This window comes from Lathamus discolor, chromosome 6 (assembly GCF_037157495.1).
Source record: "Lathamus discolor isolate bLatDis1 chromosome 6, bLatDis1.hap1, whole genome shotgun sequence".
In the NCBI taxonomy this organism is placed as follows: Eukaryota; Metazoa; Chordata; class Aves; order Psittaciformes; family Psittacidae; genus Lathamus; species Lathamus discolor.
This window is the reverse complement of record NC_088889.1, coordinates 54,946,095-54,962,259: the sequence shown is the minus strand read 5'-3', so window position 1 is coordinate 54,962,259 and position 16,165 is coordinate 54,946,095. Positions and strand designations below refer to the sequence as shown.

The 16,165-nt window shown below is 35.3% G+C and overlaps 1 protein-coding gene across 1 annotated transcript in view; it reads right to left on the bottom strand.

Annotated features, from left to right (window-relative positions):
• Positions 1-666: 666 nt before the first annotated feature.
• Positions 667-16,165, bottom strand: part of TSG101 (tumor susceptibility 101) — an 18,959-nt gene continuing 3,460 nt past the window's right edge. The window contains exons 3-10 of the mRNA XM_065682847.1: positions 14,585-14,650; positions 13,842-14,005; positions 12,735-12,861; positions 10,106-10,172; positions 8,341-8,432; positions 3,948-4,150; positions 2,276-2,515; positions 667-1,004 (exon numbers count right to left, since the gene is read on the bottom strand). Of these exons, the coding sequence (XP_065538919.1) occupies positions 915-1,004; positions 2,276-2,515; positions 3,948-4,150; positions 8,341-8,432; positions 10,106-10,172; positions 12,735-12,861; positions 13,842-14,005; positions 14,585-14,650 (1,049 nt within the window). The 3' untranslated portion in view covers positions 667-914. The remainder of the gene's footprint in view (positions 1,005-2,275; positions 2,516-3,947; positions 4,151-8,340; positions 8,433-10,105; positions 10,173-12,734; positions 12,862-13,841; positions 14,006-14,584; positions 14,651-16,165) is intronic.

Genomic DNA, 16,165 nt, shown 5'->3' with positions numbered 1-16,165 from the left:
AGATCCAGTGGTAACATGACAACCAGTTTTGAGCCTCAGCGATTACTGCACTTCAGTTTTTCAAGCTAGCTTTGCTGTGGCAGCCTACAAAGGCAAACAGAAAAGGACAACGGCATGCTGTTGAGGTGACAAGAGCAGCACCATGAATCCCTACAGCACTCCACGCTGGGAGATAATCTGTACAACATACCTTCTTTTGCAGACATTGCAGTGTTTAAGCACCAGGCTTGTCACTACACGGTCTGAACCAGCAAACAGCCTAAACCCATGCTTCCTGTGGCACGCTGGCGTGTTGTGTTTTCTGCCTTGCAAATACTGTAGCAGCCTTTCTTTTGCCTAGCATTTTTTAGTGGCTTCTTAACGCGCCATAAGGTATACTCCTCCCCAATGACCATGATATGATGGTAGAATAGGCAAGTCAATACAACAGTTACTAAGCTCACTTCAAACAATCCCTGGATGTCAACAGCTAGGTCAAACAAGAGGGCCTTGAAATTCCAAGTTTTCCACTTTCACTAGTCATAATGGTGAGTTACACTGAAACCTGAATTCTTCCAGCTCAGGACACTGAAATGTCTTCCAAATCTCAGAAGTGAAGTGAAACTATGGTTAAGCTGACACTGCATAAGCCAGGCCTTGTTTGTAAAGAAAGTGCACTGTACACAGTTCTGTAGAGGAAGAAAATATGCAATGAATTTTATTCAGCGTTTAGTCCACCAGCACAAAGATTACAGGAGATAGAAAGTGCATTAATAAAAGCTAGTCTTTACCAAAAAGAAAATATATTATTGATTCAAAATATCTTACACTTGAATGATGTAATAACTTATTCTGGGCACCTACTGATTAAGAGAAATACCAAGAGAATGGCTGCTTCATAATGAAATCTAACTTCCCAGGGAAAGTCTGAGAATTTAGTAGAGGTCACTGAGTCCAGCAGTCTTCCTTGCTTTCTGCATCAATGCCCTCAGCTGGAACTGCTTGCGAGACAGAAGACGTACATGCTGCAGAAAGAAAGAACAGGTGGCTATTGTGAAAGTTTTGATAAAATCTTAATTACATTACAATACAGATTTTTTTTTTTTTTTTTTTTACACATTCCATGACCCAAACAGGATGTTTGGTTTTTTTGGAAACATTAAATGTATTAGTCTACTAAATGGCATCTTCTTGGCTTAAAATGACTTGCAGAGGGCTAGCAAATGCAATCACTACAGTATATTTTTTTGTTATTTTAATTATTGGATTATATATATAATTCTATATATTATTAGATTATATATAATATTACATATAATAATATATATTATTCTATATTATTATATATAATATTACATATAATAATATATGTATTATTATATATTATTAGATTATAAGATTATTACACATAATCTTATCAAAGAGAAAAGTACATGAGAAGAAAATAGAGTAATGCACTTCTCACAGTGCAGAGAACAGTTCTTTTAACAGTAGATAAACAGAACTACATAAGGAAATAACATGTCTCTATGTGCATTGTACACTGGATCTTAAAGCTTAAGTGTTAACCTGGGAGAACCTCAGCCGCTAGAAGGAAGGACTGGTAACTCTTGTTACCCAGTGGCCCCAGTACAGACCATTAACACTTCTGCATACTCATCTTTCCAGATCCCATGGCAATATTAATTACTGAGATACACATTTTCTGTAGTTTTATTCCACATTAAAAAGTGGGTTTAATATTTTCAAAATTACAGATCTGTTTTTATTTCATGAGCCATCACGATGCACGTAAGTTCAAAATAAATGAAGGTTATTAGATCAGACATGGTATGAAAACTTTCAGCATTAAGGACAGCAAAGAAAGGGAACAAAATGTCTAAGAAGGTCTCTACTAGAGACACAAAACTGGCTGGCTTTTTCCCTGCCCTGTGATTCTAACACTCCATTGGCTGCATCAGCAGAGGCAACCACAAACTTCAAGTGAAAAGCTGTCTGAATGCTCCCATCACTCTTAAAGCTGGTTTCTCCAGAATTAGTATGCCCACCAGATGGAAAGCTTATGTGGACACTTGCACCTGTCTAATGAGAAATCACTTCGTACCTATAATGCTTTTACAATTGGTCTTTTATCTTAATTCTGAAATTCCTCTTTAAAACTGTTTCAACAGAAAAGTGTTCATGTTTTTACCCTTCAGTGAAGAAATCACTAACATTAATAAGCTGAACAAAAGAGTTCAAAGTATTTAAAGACATTTAAACTGCACATCTTAAAAAACACCCCAAGAAAGCGTACCTTTAAAAAGACATCTAGATCTATCACTCCACGTCTCAATGCTTCTCCAAGATAGAAGATGGTATCTTCAATTGCATTTTCTTCTGCATATAAGTTCAGGATCTGCTTGTAAAGTGGTGCTGTAGGAATAATAACTTCATCTATATCATTATTTTCTGATTGATTTTCCATCTTCTCTAAGGCAGAACTGAGCTCCTCATCCTTCTTCTTGAGAAGTTCAATGTTCTTGTCAACTTCAGCCTAAAAACAATTAAGGTTTTTGTTTATTTCTTAGATCTTGAGAGCTGAATGTCTTCTTGTGATAGAGCTGTCAAGATGAAAGATTTTTAGACATGCTGGTTGATTTTTTTTCACTCACCTCTATTATGACCTTTTGCAAAAGAAAGAGCTACCAATCTACAGATTTTGGGATTCTTTCGTTTTTTAAAAGGCTGTTTTAGTTAATGTCAAACCACTATCAATTTGTCACTGTAGAGAAGGCTGGCTAACAGTTTTTATGTATTCTGAATATGCCATATATAAGGAAAAAAGCCATTCAAACTAGCTAACAGTAATAAAATAAAAGCCAAAAAAAAGCATTCCCTCTGAAAATATGCCTTTTGGAGTAACTTCATATACAAGTTTTCTGACTATGGACCAAGCAAACTGTGTGGAGAGGAAAAAAAGTATGCTGGCTTTACCCACTAATGGTTAACTATAATGTAACTGCATCTGTATGAGATGTACTTCCTTCTGCTACTTTTGAATTTGCCTCCCAATATTTTTGAGATCCCAACAGCTAACACACTGGAAGAGACTGTACAGCACTGTTTTTTCTCATGACATTCAGACTATTATCATATTCCACTCTCTCTGTCCACTATTTTCCAGATTGAAATCCTAGCTTATTTATCAGACAGCTTATATGGAAGCTGTCTGATATGCTGGATCATCCTTCTTGCCTTTGCACAAAACATCTGCAGTTCTATTATGTCCTTTCTTTCCAAGAAAGGAAAGGCTAGAATTACACGCTACATTTAAAGTGGGCACATGACAGATTTATATGGTGGTAATAATGGTAACCCCTGCTCTCTAGTTCTGATTAATAATTTCTTATTTTTATTTTTTTTAAATCTTATCCAAGCACTGAGCTGGTTTCAGAAACTGATCACCAATCCCAAAAATCTCACTCCTGGGCAGTCATGTAAGGAGCAGATGGACTAAGCAGATGTCAGGCCTTAAGGAAAAACTGCAGGAATTTATGGGCATGCAGAGCAGGAGAGGCTTTTGTCTGAAAAAGTCTGCACGTTATACAAGGAGGCTGTGGCCAAAATCAGCATCTCTGCACTAAGACACTGAAATGTTCTGCAGTGCTGCTGTTACAAACTATTATCCAGAAATTATGAAATAATCTCACACCACTGACATCTTTCGCACAGAGAGTGGGGAAAAAATAGCACTGTTCCTTTACCTCTGAACAATGATGTTTGTAAGATACATGCAGGACAATGCATCTTACAGTCACTGCTATTTCTGACATGCACCTCAACTGGGAAAGAGAATATGTATTTCAAAAGCAATACACTGGAAGTTTTGATATTTTTATCATGTTTAAAATGAATTAATTACATGCCTCTGTTCGCTACTAGGAATGATCAAGGTACAGAGAGACCAGTGTTTCATCTCAGCTTACCACCTCTTGATCCAGGCGAGTTACCATCTCTTCCAGTTTCTGGTGTCCTTTCTTCAGGTCTTCCTCTGTCCGTTTCAACGCATTGAGTTCAGCTTGTGCACGATCCATTTCTTCTTTCATCCGCCATCTCAGTTTATCACTGACTGCTGAAATAAGGGAAGCGCGGATGGTATCCTCACTGATAGTTCCATCTCTACTGGGTCCTGCACAAGAAAATCCACAAGTGGAAGATTATCTCTGTTCTTCCGTATCTATTTCAGCAATAATTTTCAGAAGCTGCATGTACTTTAGCAATACAAGACAGTAAGATAACAGTAAAATAAACTATTTTCCATACTAATTTCCAGAAGCAGTGAAGAGACCACAGTGAGATAAAACACATTACGATGTTCACAAGTAAATTTTAGAGTATTCATTAACTTTATGAATATAGAAAATATAGAGTATTCATTCACTTTACTATTCCAGTATCCACAATCTTTTAATTTAAACATGGGCTGGCCATTTCTCCCCGAAGTCTACAAAGGTTAGTCTGAGTCCTTTTAAAAAAGACTTACGTTCTGGTAAACTATGCAGAAATATATTCAACCACAATTAATGTAATGGCTGGCTTGAGACAGTGAATTTGCCTATAGGTACTCTATCTTGAGGCTTGCCAAGTGACAGCTTTGGTGTGGTTGTTTTTACAATTACTATCTATCAGTCATCCTAGGGCAGGTATGGGAGGCCAGTAAAACAATCAGCATTCATACAGAACATTTGTTATTGAGGCAATCTTACTTTAAAAAGTAACATGTATTAAAAGATTACAAAGCAGAGAGAAATTATAATCAACTGCATTGGCACATGGTTTATAGATATGTTCTAGCAGACCAAAAATAGATCTAACAGTTACAACTGAGGCTACGACCTTTTCTGATTGAGTGCTAGGTACAACGTGTAGTTTCAGTTTATTAAATCACATTTTGATGCAGCAATACTAGAAAATATAATAGTCCCTTTCCCTCTGAAACACTAGAGACTTTCACATTTAAGCCTGAATATTACTATTGCTTTTGCAAATCAGCTTTTCAATGAGATTACCAGGAAACTCTAATTGCTTTAGAGAATGTGAAGTGGCTACTGGTTGCAGAACTGTATCTGAATTTATCACAAACCACTTAAACCACTTTTCCACAAGAAAAACCAGAATGTCACAGTTTCCTCATGCTTGTGCCTCATGCCTTTTAGACCAGTGAAATTTCAATTGTAACAACTACTAAAAAAGGAAGAATTATATCAGGTTTTGTGCCTAAGCTTTCCACCTTTTATGGATGAAACAAGGAGATCTGAAGCTCTGTAACTGAAAACTTGCAAAAAGAAAATTTGCAAAAAGAAAACTTGCAGAAAGACACCAGAGTATCTTTTTATCTTGAGACAGTTATCAAAACCCTGAAGCTGTTACAGTGTAACATACACTACAATACCTAGTAGCCTAGATCTCGAAAAATTATGAACTAAAAAAAACATCAAGGCTCCCATGGTTGTTACCTAGCTTAAGACAAAACCATTAGGATATCTTTTGGGTTTCTTCCTAAAGGATCAGAAGAATGACTTAAGTCAGTGGAAATCCAATCAACCTCTTCCACCTTTCTTAGCAATCACAGTCCCCCAGAAGAAGCAAAAGCAAACAAGTAACTCAAACAATACATAAATTTTGTCATTTAAACACAATAGTTCAGAGACTGTATTTTTAGAGTAAATTAAAACTGCATTTTTTAGAGTAAATTTAACTAACATGAATAGTGCTAGATATAATTTTCAATATGTTATTGACAGTGCTCAGTAACTAAAATTTGATTAACTACAACTAAGATTCAATAATTTTACTGCAATTGTTCAGGAAGACGGCTATTCAGTGAAATTTCAGCATTACAGTGTTACTGGTGTAGTATCTTCCTGATAATTAGCAACAATTCAGGACAAAGTTTAAAAATCTAAACACTGCCTTTAGAAACTAGCGTCTCAATGGAAAATTAACAGTTTTCTGTTAGAGTAACATCATCATTATAAAAATAAAAAATAACTACTTGGAGTGTCCGTTGTTATCGTTACATTAACAAATGCAAACTGCTGTTGAGAGGGCTGCACACCTGAGAATTTTAAAAGATCCAGTGGATTTTTTTTTTTATATGCTTCTTCTGCTAACAGAACAAGACTGCACAAATTCACCTTTCTTCCCTATGCCTTTTACTCTATTCCTGACCACAAAACCTACAGCAAACCAGATATGTGGAAAAATAAAGCTATGCAAACATGAAAGGAACCATGGGAAGATGCACATCACACTACTAATCCACCAAATTCTTCTAAAATTAAGAAAGCATCACAGTTTGATAATTACTAATATATGAGCACCTTCCTTACATACAGACTGCACCAGAATTTATTGTTTTATTTTTAGATTACAAAGTTAATTACTATTGGAAAAAAGAGGCTCAATTATTAATCAACTGCTGCAAAGATTGCCTTATGAAAATATAAATATCCCAACGTCTAATCTGATTTACCGTTCTGTCTTAAGCAATTCACCCTGTTACCAGCCAATAAAATAATTTTCAATATTTGGTTACCTAACTAGCAGAATCAGCAACATAAGCCGTCAAATGGCGCCACACACACAAACCTAGCAATTCATCACTTCTGCTTCTTATGGAAATGAGAAAAGAACAGTACTTTCCATACTGAGAAGTAAAACTTAGACCAGGTCAGTCAAACTACCTGGGACAAAGAGTTTATTCACTGTTTAGGAATTATTCACTGTTTATTCACTCTTTAAGGCAGACAATTGTAAATACAGAGGTACCAAAGCAAAACAAAAAGGTCCAGTTTCACTCTAAAATTAGCATAATTTCAGTTATTATTTACTTTACATAATGAATTTCTCTCTAACACGAAGTCAGAACACCAGCCACCAGTTCTACTTTTCCCCCTCCAAAATTAGGATAATTTCAGTTACTATTTACATAATGAATTATTCTCTAATACAAAGTCAGAACCAGCCACCAGTTCTACTTTTTTCCCCTCTTTCTGATATCCCTCATGCTAGGAGATTTTGTACAAGGCTCACTTTAACAGTAAAGCAGGACACAGAACAAAGAAAAATAAAATCACAATGCACCTAACACATTGAAAGTTCACATAGAAATACCAACAGATAGGAAAGAGGTCTTTGAACATATAAAGGATCATTTTAATACAGCTCAATTAGATTTTATGTATCTTCTTAAAGAGCATGAACCCTCAGCATTTCCTGTCACTTCTATAATTAGCCCAGCTTGGGGAAAATTTTATGGCACAGCCATTAAACCCACAGAGCACTGAAACCCTTAGCATTTACCAAGTGGAGTCCAGTTTCAGAAGTGACCTTACAGAATCATCAAACTACTAACTGCACCAGAAAGGTAATTAATGGCAGATGGCTGAACAAAAAGAAAATCTTGAAGGACTTTTTGAAAAACCAGCTATTACTAAAACCTTAGCTACTCTGAATGAGTATGAATGAAGAACCTATGGATGCATTTTTAAATTATGGTGCAAGAGACTACAAATGATAGATACTCTGAACAAGGTCACAAAAGAGTCTATGTCCTTATCATAACTGCTCCAAAAGGACTATCATCCAATTGGAAAGTTATTGCACTAACTTTCTACTTAACTATATCACTTAGACCTTATCCCTGGTTCCCAATCTGTTACACATACACTAAAATTGAGGTGCTGAGTGGAAACCAAGCTAATATATTTTGCCAGCAAAGGGCCACAGAGCAGCAGACTAGGAAAAGACACACGTTAATACTCTAGATCTTGCTGCTGAAGGGAAGAAAGAAAGAAGTGACAAGAAGAGATTATTAAGAAGCAACATTAAAGAGGCTGGAGAAGAAGCTCAGTAAAAATGAAGCTCATTCCAAATGTGCTGGAAACCTCTGCTTTAGACAGCTATGACTTCTGGAGTAAGGAAAGTATAAATAAAGAGTAAAAAGAGTGAGTCCAGTAGATGATTAAATGAGGACAAAAGCATTTTTATAAACCATGACCATGAACAGAGCAATGAGGACAATCTGAAGTCACCTACAGTTAAAGGGTGAGAATAAAATACTTAAGGTAGTTACATCCAGTGTTCTTCAAAATACTCATAGAGCACACACAATGCACTGCACAAACCCAGGAACTTATCATGTTCCTAAATTAATAAAATACAAGGTGAAGGACATAAATTGTATTTTGTTCTTCCTTTGAGTAATTTCTAGAATTGAATATAAATACTTTGGAAGGCCAGATTAAGAACAATACATTCTTTTTTCCATTTTCTTTCTTTATTTCACTTCAGAGAAATTCTTTTAAAGCTACTCACCAACAGTAGTCACAGGAGGCTGAGAAGGGTAGTACGGAACACTAGTAGTTGCTGGAAATGGAACACCACCAGCAAAAGGATAGTTTGGGTAGCTGTTTTGACAAAGACAGATATGCTAGTGTTATGTAATTATTTGTAAAATATCACCAGAAAGTTTAAATTGCAGGCCAAGTAATACTACTTCTTTTTCCTGTTCATATTAACATCTTCCACAATTTATATTTGTGGTATGATTTCAGAAGACAAATCACTTTATCTGAAATCCTATCTAGTTATTGCCTGGTCTTGCCATGCAATTTATAACTTTCCATATGAAAACACAAATGTATCCAAAAGAAATTATTCTAGTTAAAAACTCACAAACAGCAATTTCCATTTAATACCTTTAATATGTGAATAGTTAACAACATGATTGCTGAACTGCTTTATGTAAACCTAAAACTGTTGTGCAGTTGCAAGATGAAACTCCTCCAGAAATTCTCAGCCCTGTTCTGAAGGACGAAGGAAGCAGAAGTATTCATCTGTTCACTAAAACAATTGTGAGATAACATATAACGAGACAGGCTATGTTACCTTTCTAAAACACATTTACTATCAGCTGAAACAAGGACTCAATCTAACCAGTTACAGACTAACAAACATCTATATACAGCAAAGTATTAACCAAGACTGTAAGTAAACCAAATAGTCCAAGAAAACCTGTGAAATACAAAATACGCATATTCTGTGCCTCTCCAGATAGCTGCAAATTTTATAGTTCTTGAGACTTTTTCTGTTTATTACTAAATTATCTAATTTTTGAAATAGATCTAGTACTCATTTTTGTTCAAACATCAAGATCACTTTAAATAAATGTATTTAGGAGGAAACAGCTTACCAGAAAAAGTTATCAAAACCTCATTTTCATTTCTTTAAACGTAACACCCCACTTTCCTAATGCTTACAGGGGTTTATTTTATTTTTTAATCGAAATGCATATGAGGGGTTATGAGCAACCCCTCATATGCTCTTAACGTAAAATCAGGACATTAATAACAAGAATAATTAATTATGGTGTAAAAAAAATGTAGGTATACACTAGGAGGCAGTAATCAGCATCTTACTGTTTCTTAACACAGAACTGCAAGTCTTCTGGAAAAGCTTTATTCCAAACTCCTATAAAATTTATTTAATTAGGAAAGTCATGCTTTGTATTAATAAAAAGCTTTTAAAATAGTTTTGTTCTCTGCAAATTCTCTTGGAGTGCTCTGAATTAAATCTACATTTATGCTGGAGTGAAGGTTTGTGTTAATCCAGCAACTGTTTTGTTCAATGTTTGGAGTTGCTGATTACCCCAAATAACACTAATAATGTTAATAGATTACCCAAACTGTAGGAGCACATTTCTTTCTATATCATGTAAACATATCAACCTTAGAAAATCTAATCTGATACACCAGTGAAACAAGATAACATCTGGGAATTAGGTAATAACTTTCAAAATATATTCTCAAGTATAATATATACTTTATATATTATTTATATATATATATTCAAAACTATATTATCAAGTATATTGTATCTGAGCAAGCAACACTAAGAAAGCTAGCTCTTTCTCAAACTTTCTTCTGGCTATTAACAAAAATTCAGTCCTCACTTTAAAAAAAAAACTGCTAATGCAATAATTATACAAGAAATACACCATAACCAAAATGAAACTAATACTAGATACTATCCAGTGAAACTGTGTATCATGTAAATGATGATGGTGTCACGGGGCTCTTACCTGGGGTTTGGAGTGCTTCCTGCTGGATAGGGAGATATTCCACCTGGAATGCCTGGTACATACGAAGCTAAATAAAATAATGATTTTGCATATTTTTACTTTTCAGGAGTTTAAGAATATATTACGGTCACATATATATTAATCTGCAGTAAGATCCTTCTCAAAATGTTATTGAACAGTAAATACAGTATAACACAATGAAACAAGAAGTTTCAGAGAGAAGTCATGCTACGGCCAAACCCCTTCAAGAATGCTTACCCTGTATCCTCTAACATCCTCACTTCTCACAACACTCCCAGACATTTCCCATGCTGCTGTCATGCAGCTTGGCAAGAGGGATACATGCAGATGTTTGTTGTTTGCTACCTCTGTGCCAACTGCCCAAGCGGCTGTTTCCCCCCATATAAAGGGCTAAATTGCAGCGGACCTAGCCTCCATGTATTGACCAGTAAGAATTTCCTTTCTGTAGCCAAGCACATTTTCACAAAATGCAGATAAATTTTGCATGTCTGAAGATTCTACATCACCTATCAACTGTGGTTAAAATATTTGCAAGAGTATTTTGATTGAAGAGAGAGTATGAGAACTGTAATTTAAGTAATTTACACATTCCTTAGATCAACTCGCTAGAACACCTTTCACTGTGTATTTTGTTTCCTAACTGTTACTTTAAACTAACCACTGCATGGATAAAAATGGATATTGATTTAAAAATGCATAACAAATAGTTGAACTAGTAAAGTAAAATGTGGATATACAAGAAAGAGTATCTGCAGCTGGGGAATTCAGAAAAAAAGAAAGCATGTTATTAAAGATGACACACCTGAACAGCTGTCTCCATTGCTAATATGTATAGCTGAAAAACAAAATAACCTTTCAAATGTAGCCATTGTTCTCTACTCATTCAATAAGGTGTGTAATTTCTGTACCTTCAGAGCAGCTAGACTTCGCAACAGTTTAACAATCCAACCATGAGCTTATCCAGTCATTTCTGCTATTTAGAAGTTACGCTTTAAAAAAAATTAACAGCACATATACATATCTAAGGCCTTAGCAATTTTGAGTTTCTTCTTGGAAATCTTACAATTCTATTATAAAAATTCTGGTTTTAATGTATTTTTTCCATATTTCTAGTAATTTTAGGGATATTGTATCAAATGTCTTAAGACCCAAGCTATTTTTTATCCTTGAATACTTTCAAATGATTCAATTTTTTAACCTGGGCTTCATTTCTACTTAAACACTGCACCTAGAACTTTAAAACACAAACAAACCAACCTAAATGTCTGTAAAATAAGGAAAAACTGATTACACTAGTAAACCAAAGTAGCTATTAACAATTTGAAAATCCTGAAACATTTCCACTAGAATTACTACAGCTATGCTATCATAGAGTGCCTACAAGAATAATCAAGCCACTTTCCTTGAAGCACAACAGGTCACAATCTCTACTAAAACCATACTTGCACTGACACCCTGTGGTCTTGGAAAATCACAACAGCAGAATCATCTAGTGCTCCTATACTTAAGCTAGTTCTGGACAAACTAAATAGTCCCAAACACCTTCAGCCAACTATGCCTAATGGTCCCGTTTATGTTTGTTGCCCTTTTGCTCACGTTAAGAACCTAAGTCCTTGTTAAAAATGGTTTCTGTTGGAAAAAGTAATTAATAGACTTTAGCTTTTCGGATGTAACACTGTGATGTGATAAAAGCCATATTTTAACAGAAAACAGACACAGACTTAACATACAGCAAAAATATATAACCCTAAATACAGTTACTCTACTATTAAATTCTTGTAGAACTGTCATAATATCATTAAACAATCTGCAGCTAATCTGCTCCCCCTCCCCTCCTGCCTCAGTCTTTGGCTTGAGTAGGTCTACTCTACTGGCAGGTTTTTCCACCCAAGGCAAAGTCTCGGAAGATTTTCAAGGATTTTCTGTTTCTCACTTCCTCTTTCCCCCCATCCACCTACCCTCAGTCTTTAAAATAAGATGCCTCCAGAAATTTAAATAAGGATTTAAAAAGTCTTGAGAATTTTTGCAAGAAAGTGAGACTGGGTACCGTGTCAGAGTACCACATCGACAGAGAACAATATAAAAACCATGATGCAGTTTTTATTTCTATATTCAGCCAGCAATTATTAAAAAACAAACACCAAACGAAAAACAGGAGTGTGGGCATAAGAAACACAGTGTGATTCTGCTTACGAAATCAATAGTTGAAGGAAACTTAGCAAATGGACTTGTATTAAGAGAATAAAAAAACCCGAAACAAAACACAGAGATGGTTATCTGAATAATTTTTTAAATTATATCGCAACGGTAACGTTTACTGGTTATTTTAAGGGTTTTGGTGTGGGGGGGGTGTGTTTGCGGGAATTTGGGTTGTTTTTTTGTTTGTTTTTAAAACAAACTTGATTTTTCTCTCTTTCAAAAGCCAAAAAACTACATATATTCTTCCAACATAGTTCAAACAGGGCAAGTACAGCACAGGTGACTTCATTAGCCAGTAACACAGAAGGTCATTCCAGAGTAGAATACATAATTTGTTGACTAACTTTGCAGAGCAAATGTCACTTTGGAATACGAGTATTTATAGAAATTAGTAGTCACGACCACTTACTATTCGGTGGGCCTGTTGCCTGGTATGGTGGGTAGCTTGATGAAGCCGTAGGCCGAGAAAAGACTGGTGGTTCCTCACCAAACACAACAATCATGACCTGAATCAGTTCTAGCAAGTCTGACTGGGGCTGTGAAAGTAAGCAAATCACAACGTGTTGATTTCGCTGACAGAAAGTTTAACTAATTATAATAACAAAATGTTATCATTCTATCAGCTCTCAAAACCATCCTTTTGTTTGTGTGGTTTGGGGCCTGTTCATTTTTTTTATACATATGTATGTGTGTGTCTACGAGTATGAGCGTGTGTGCGTGTATGTGCACTTATAACTTCCCTTCTGGATTCCTTTACTGATACCAAACCTAGCCAGCTGGTATTCAAAACTGTATAGCAAAGTATAGCTACAGTAGTGTTTGCACTCAGAATAAACTGGGGAATACATTGCAATAAAGGACTGAAGATGACTGTGCAATGATGAATTACAATTATTTTTTAAAAACTTAAATACACTCTCCAACATAAACAAGTACAGATCACTAAGTTTTCACACATTTTGATTTCATACAGCATATAGCTTTTGCTTAGGTTCAGAATGACTCAATAGAAAAAATATTCTAACCCACTAAGGAGTGGCACAAATCTCCTTTAAATATAGCTAAGCTGGGCTTCTCAGTTTATAACTATATTTAATACAGGCATGATTTCATTTCGACAAAATAAGGACAAGCATCATGAATGCATCACCTGATTAAATATCCTATTTCCAAATTTTCTTAGCTCTACAATCCACTTACTTATTTTTAGCAACCTCTCAAACTGAATGAATTCTGTATCACGCGTATCTTAGATGTTCGTCTTGCTTGTGCAAGACCTGCATCCTGCATCCTGATCTAGGCACTCATTTTCCACTATTATCATGCAAGTGCTGAACTACAGAATGCAACATCCTGAACTTTAGGACATTACAAATAATAAGCAGTTGTTTTCATTAAAAAAAAACAGTTTTAAGACCTTAAACAAAGAGGATTACAGGTTTTGCTAAAAATAACACAACAATCTAAAGGCATTCAGAACGGAGCAATTTGAGATTTTCAAATTCCTTATACTTACGTATTTCCACTCATGCAGATAAGGAAGGTATATCTTTCCATTTGCATCAACATGCTTCCCAGTTTTTATTGTCATAGAGCTAGTGGGTTTAACAAAACAAATTGGGGGATTGAAAGGGTAGGTGTCAAGCAGCCACAGGCAAATTGGGATATTGTACGTGTTACCTAGAAAAGATATATTTTGAAAGATTTTAAATTACTCCAACACTTCAACTCTCCTCTTGTATCAGATTTATGAAAAACTCCTAACTCCAGTAATTTCAACTGCACAGAGTCAGAAGCTGAAGCTTAATTCTACCAGTAACATTCAATAAAGAGCTCACAATATGGCTATGAAGTCAACATTTTTCAAAACAATTTATCTTTGATTTACAATAATCATTTACCACTAATAAACCATCTCATTTGTTCTACAATGCAACATTACTAGACCCTAACCTGAACTGCTAACTGCAGCAATAAATGGTTTGCAACCCTCATTCAACTGGGAAGCTCAAAAAACGTGCAGTACTGAGAGAAATGTTGCAGAGCTGCACAAGACTGACAAAGCAATGCTCAACATTAAAATTTTATTCTGCAGCAAAAATAGGGAACAATTTCTTTAAAACCTTATACTTTGGACAAGTAAAGGATTGTGAGAAAACAGTGATCACTGAAGTAGTGAAGTTGAATCACGACAAATCTAAATAGTTTTTCATGTAATCTGGGAAAATAATGATGGTGATGATAATTATTAATGCATACCTCTGTAAGGCACAGGAATGGTTCCACTGAGGCTCATCAACTCCCTAGATGAACCATCATTAAAAACTGAAAGGGAACAAAACATTTTTAAAACAAACAACTTTAATGTCTGTTCAGTTTATACCCCATCTGTTAGCAGAAGTTTTCAGAAGTTTCACATATACCAAACTCAGCTTGAAAGGTTCTGCTCTTGCACATTTATAGACTAGCAAATGATTGTCTGTAGTCTGGTAACTTATTATGAATAACGTATTTCTGAGAAATGAGTGACTCATTATTGTTAAACTTCCTTCACTGCAAATAAAACTGTTTCCTCATTCAGAGAAGTAAAACATGTTGGAACCATACAAACTGCAAAGCATACAAACTGCTGCAAAGATAATCTCAACTCAAATTAAATTTAGAAAACACCTGAGATTTTAGGTTACAAAGAATTCCTTATGCCTTCTCCAAACAAACAAGTCAGCAAGAATACTGACAGTCTCTGGACTCTAGGCACTTATTATATAATCAGTAAAGGTAATTTAACCTAACAATAATACACTGAAGAGACAGAAATGTGTAGCACTTGACTTGCTGCCAAAGCTTTAATCTTAGCTGACAAACTGCACAGGAACCCTGACCTCAGTTTACTGAACTGCTGGATTTAGTTTTCCCATACTTTCAATCCAATACGCTATTCTTGCCTGAATAAATCAACTTCTGGTAATAAGGTTTTAAATTTCCTAATTTCACCTGAAAGTTTCTAGTCTTAGATTACCTAAATAAGGCTCTATATTTAATTATTAATATAAACTTGAAAACTATCTCAACAGCAATGTACCCAATTTCTTGTTGCTCATTTCTTTGCTTCAAATAATACCAATTATCTGTAACTGGTAGCCTTTCCCAGGCAGCTTCGAAAGAGTGAGGTTAACACAACTGCGCTTCTTGCTACAGGTCAAAGGGATATGGAATTCTGATCAGTATTGTACATACAAAATTGTGTACTGCACGCTGTCCCAGCCACAGTATTGTTTCTGATTCTCCAGTCACTGTGACAACTGCTGGCTTGCAGCTATTCAAGTTATTCAAGTTAAAACTATTCACCTGTCCATGTCCCTTTTTAGTACTTCTCAATCCAGATTTAGAATTTTGAAAGCAGAAGACACTAAAATCTCTGATGACATATTAGTAATATAAATAAGCTCCCAGAGGAATCCCACAGATGGTAGCTTAATAAAGGCGATCAGAAGGAGGATGACCTCGACAGCTATGCTGGCCCACTGTATCTTATAAAACAATGCTCTCAGCCTTTGGATATCATTGATTAGATATCATCTTAATTCAACGCACTCAAATTTACCCAAAGCCTTTAAAGTAGCTATCTAACCGTGACTGTCATCATTAATTTACATTAAAAACCGCTTTGTGCCAATTTTCTATGTATTTGACATTGTTTTCTTTGTAGTCTTAAGGACTGCCACAATTCTATTTAATGAATTATTTGTTCACAGTTTTGCAGCTCTTTCTAAATAGAACTCTAAAAATACCTTTATATGACAGCAAAGCTGAATTTGTAAGATCCCAGCAGTCTCAGGA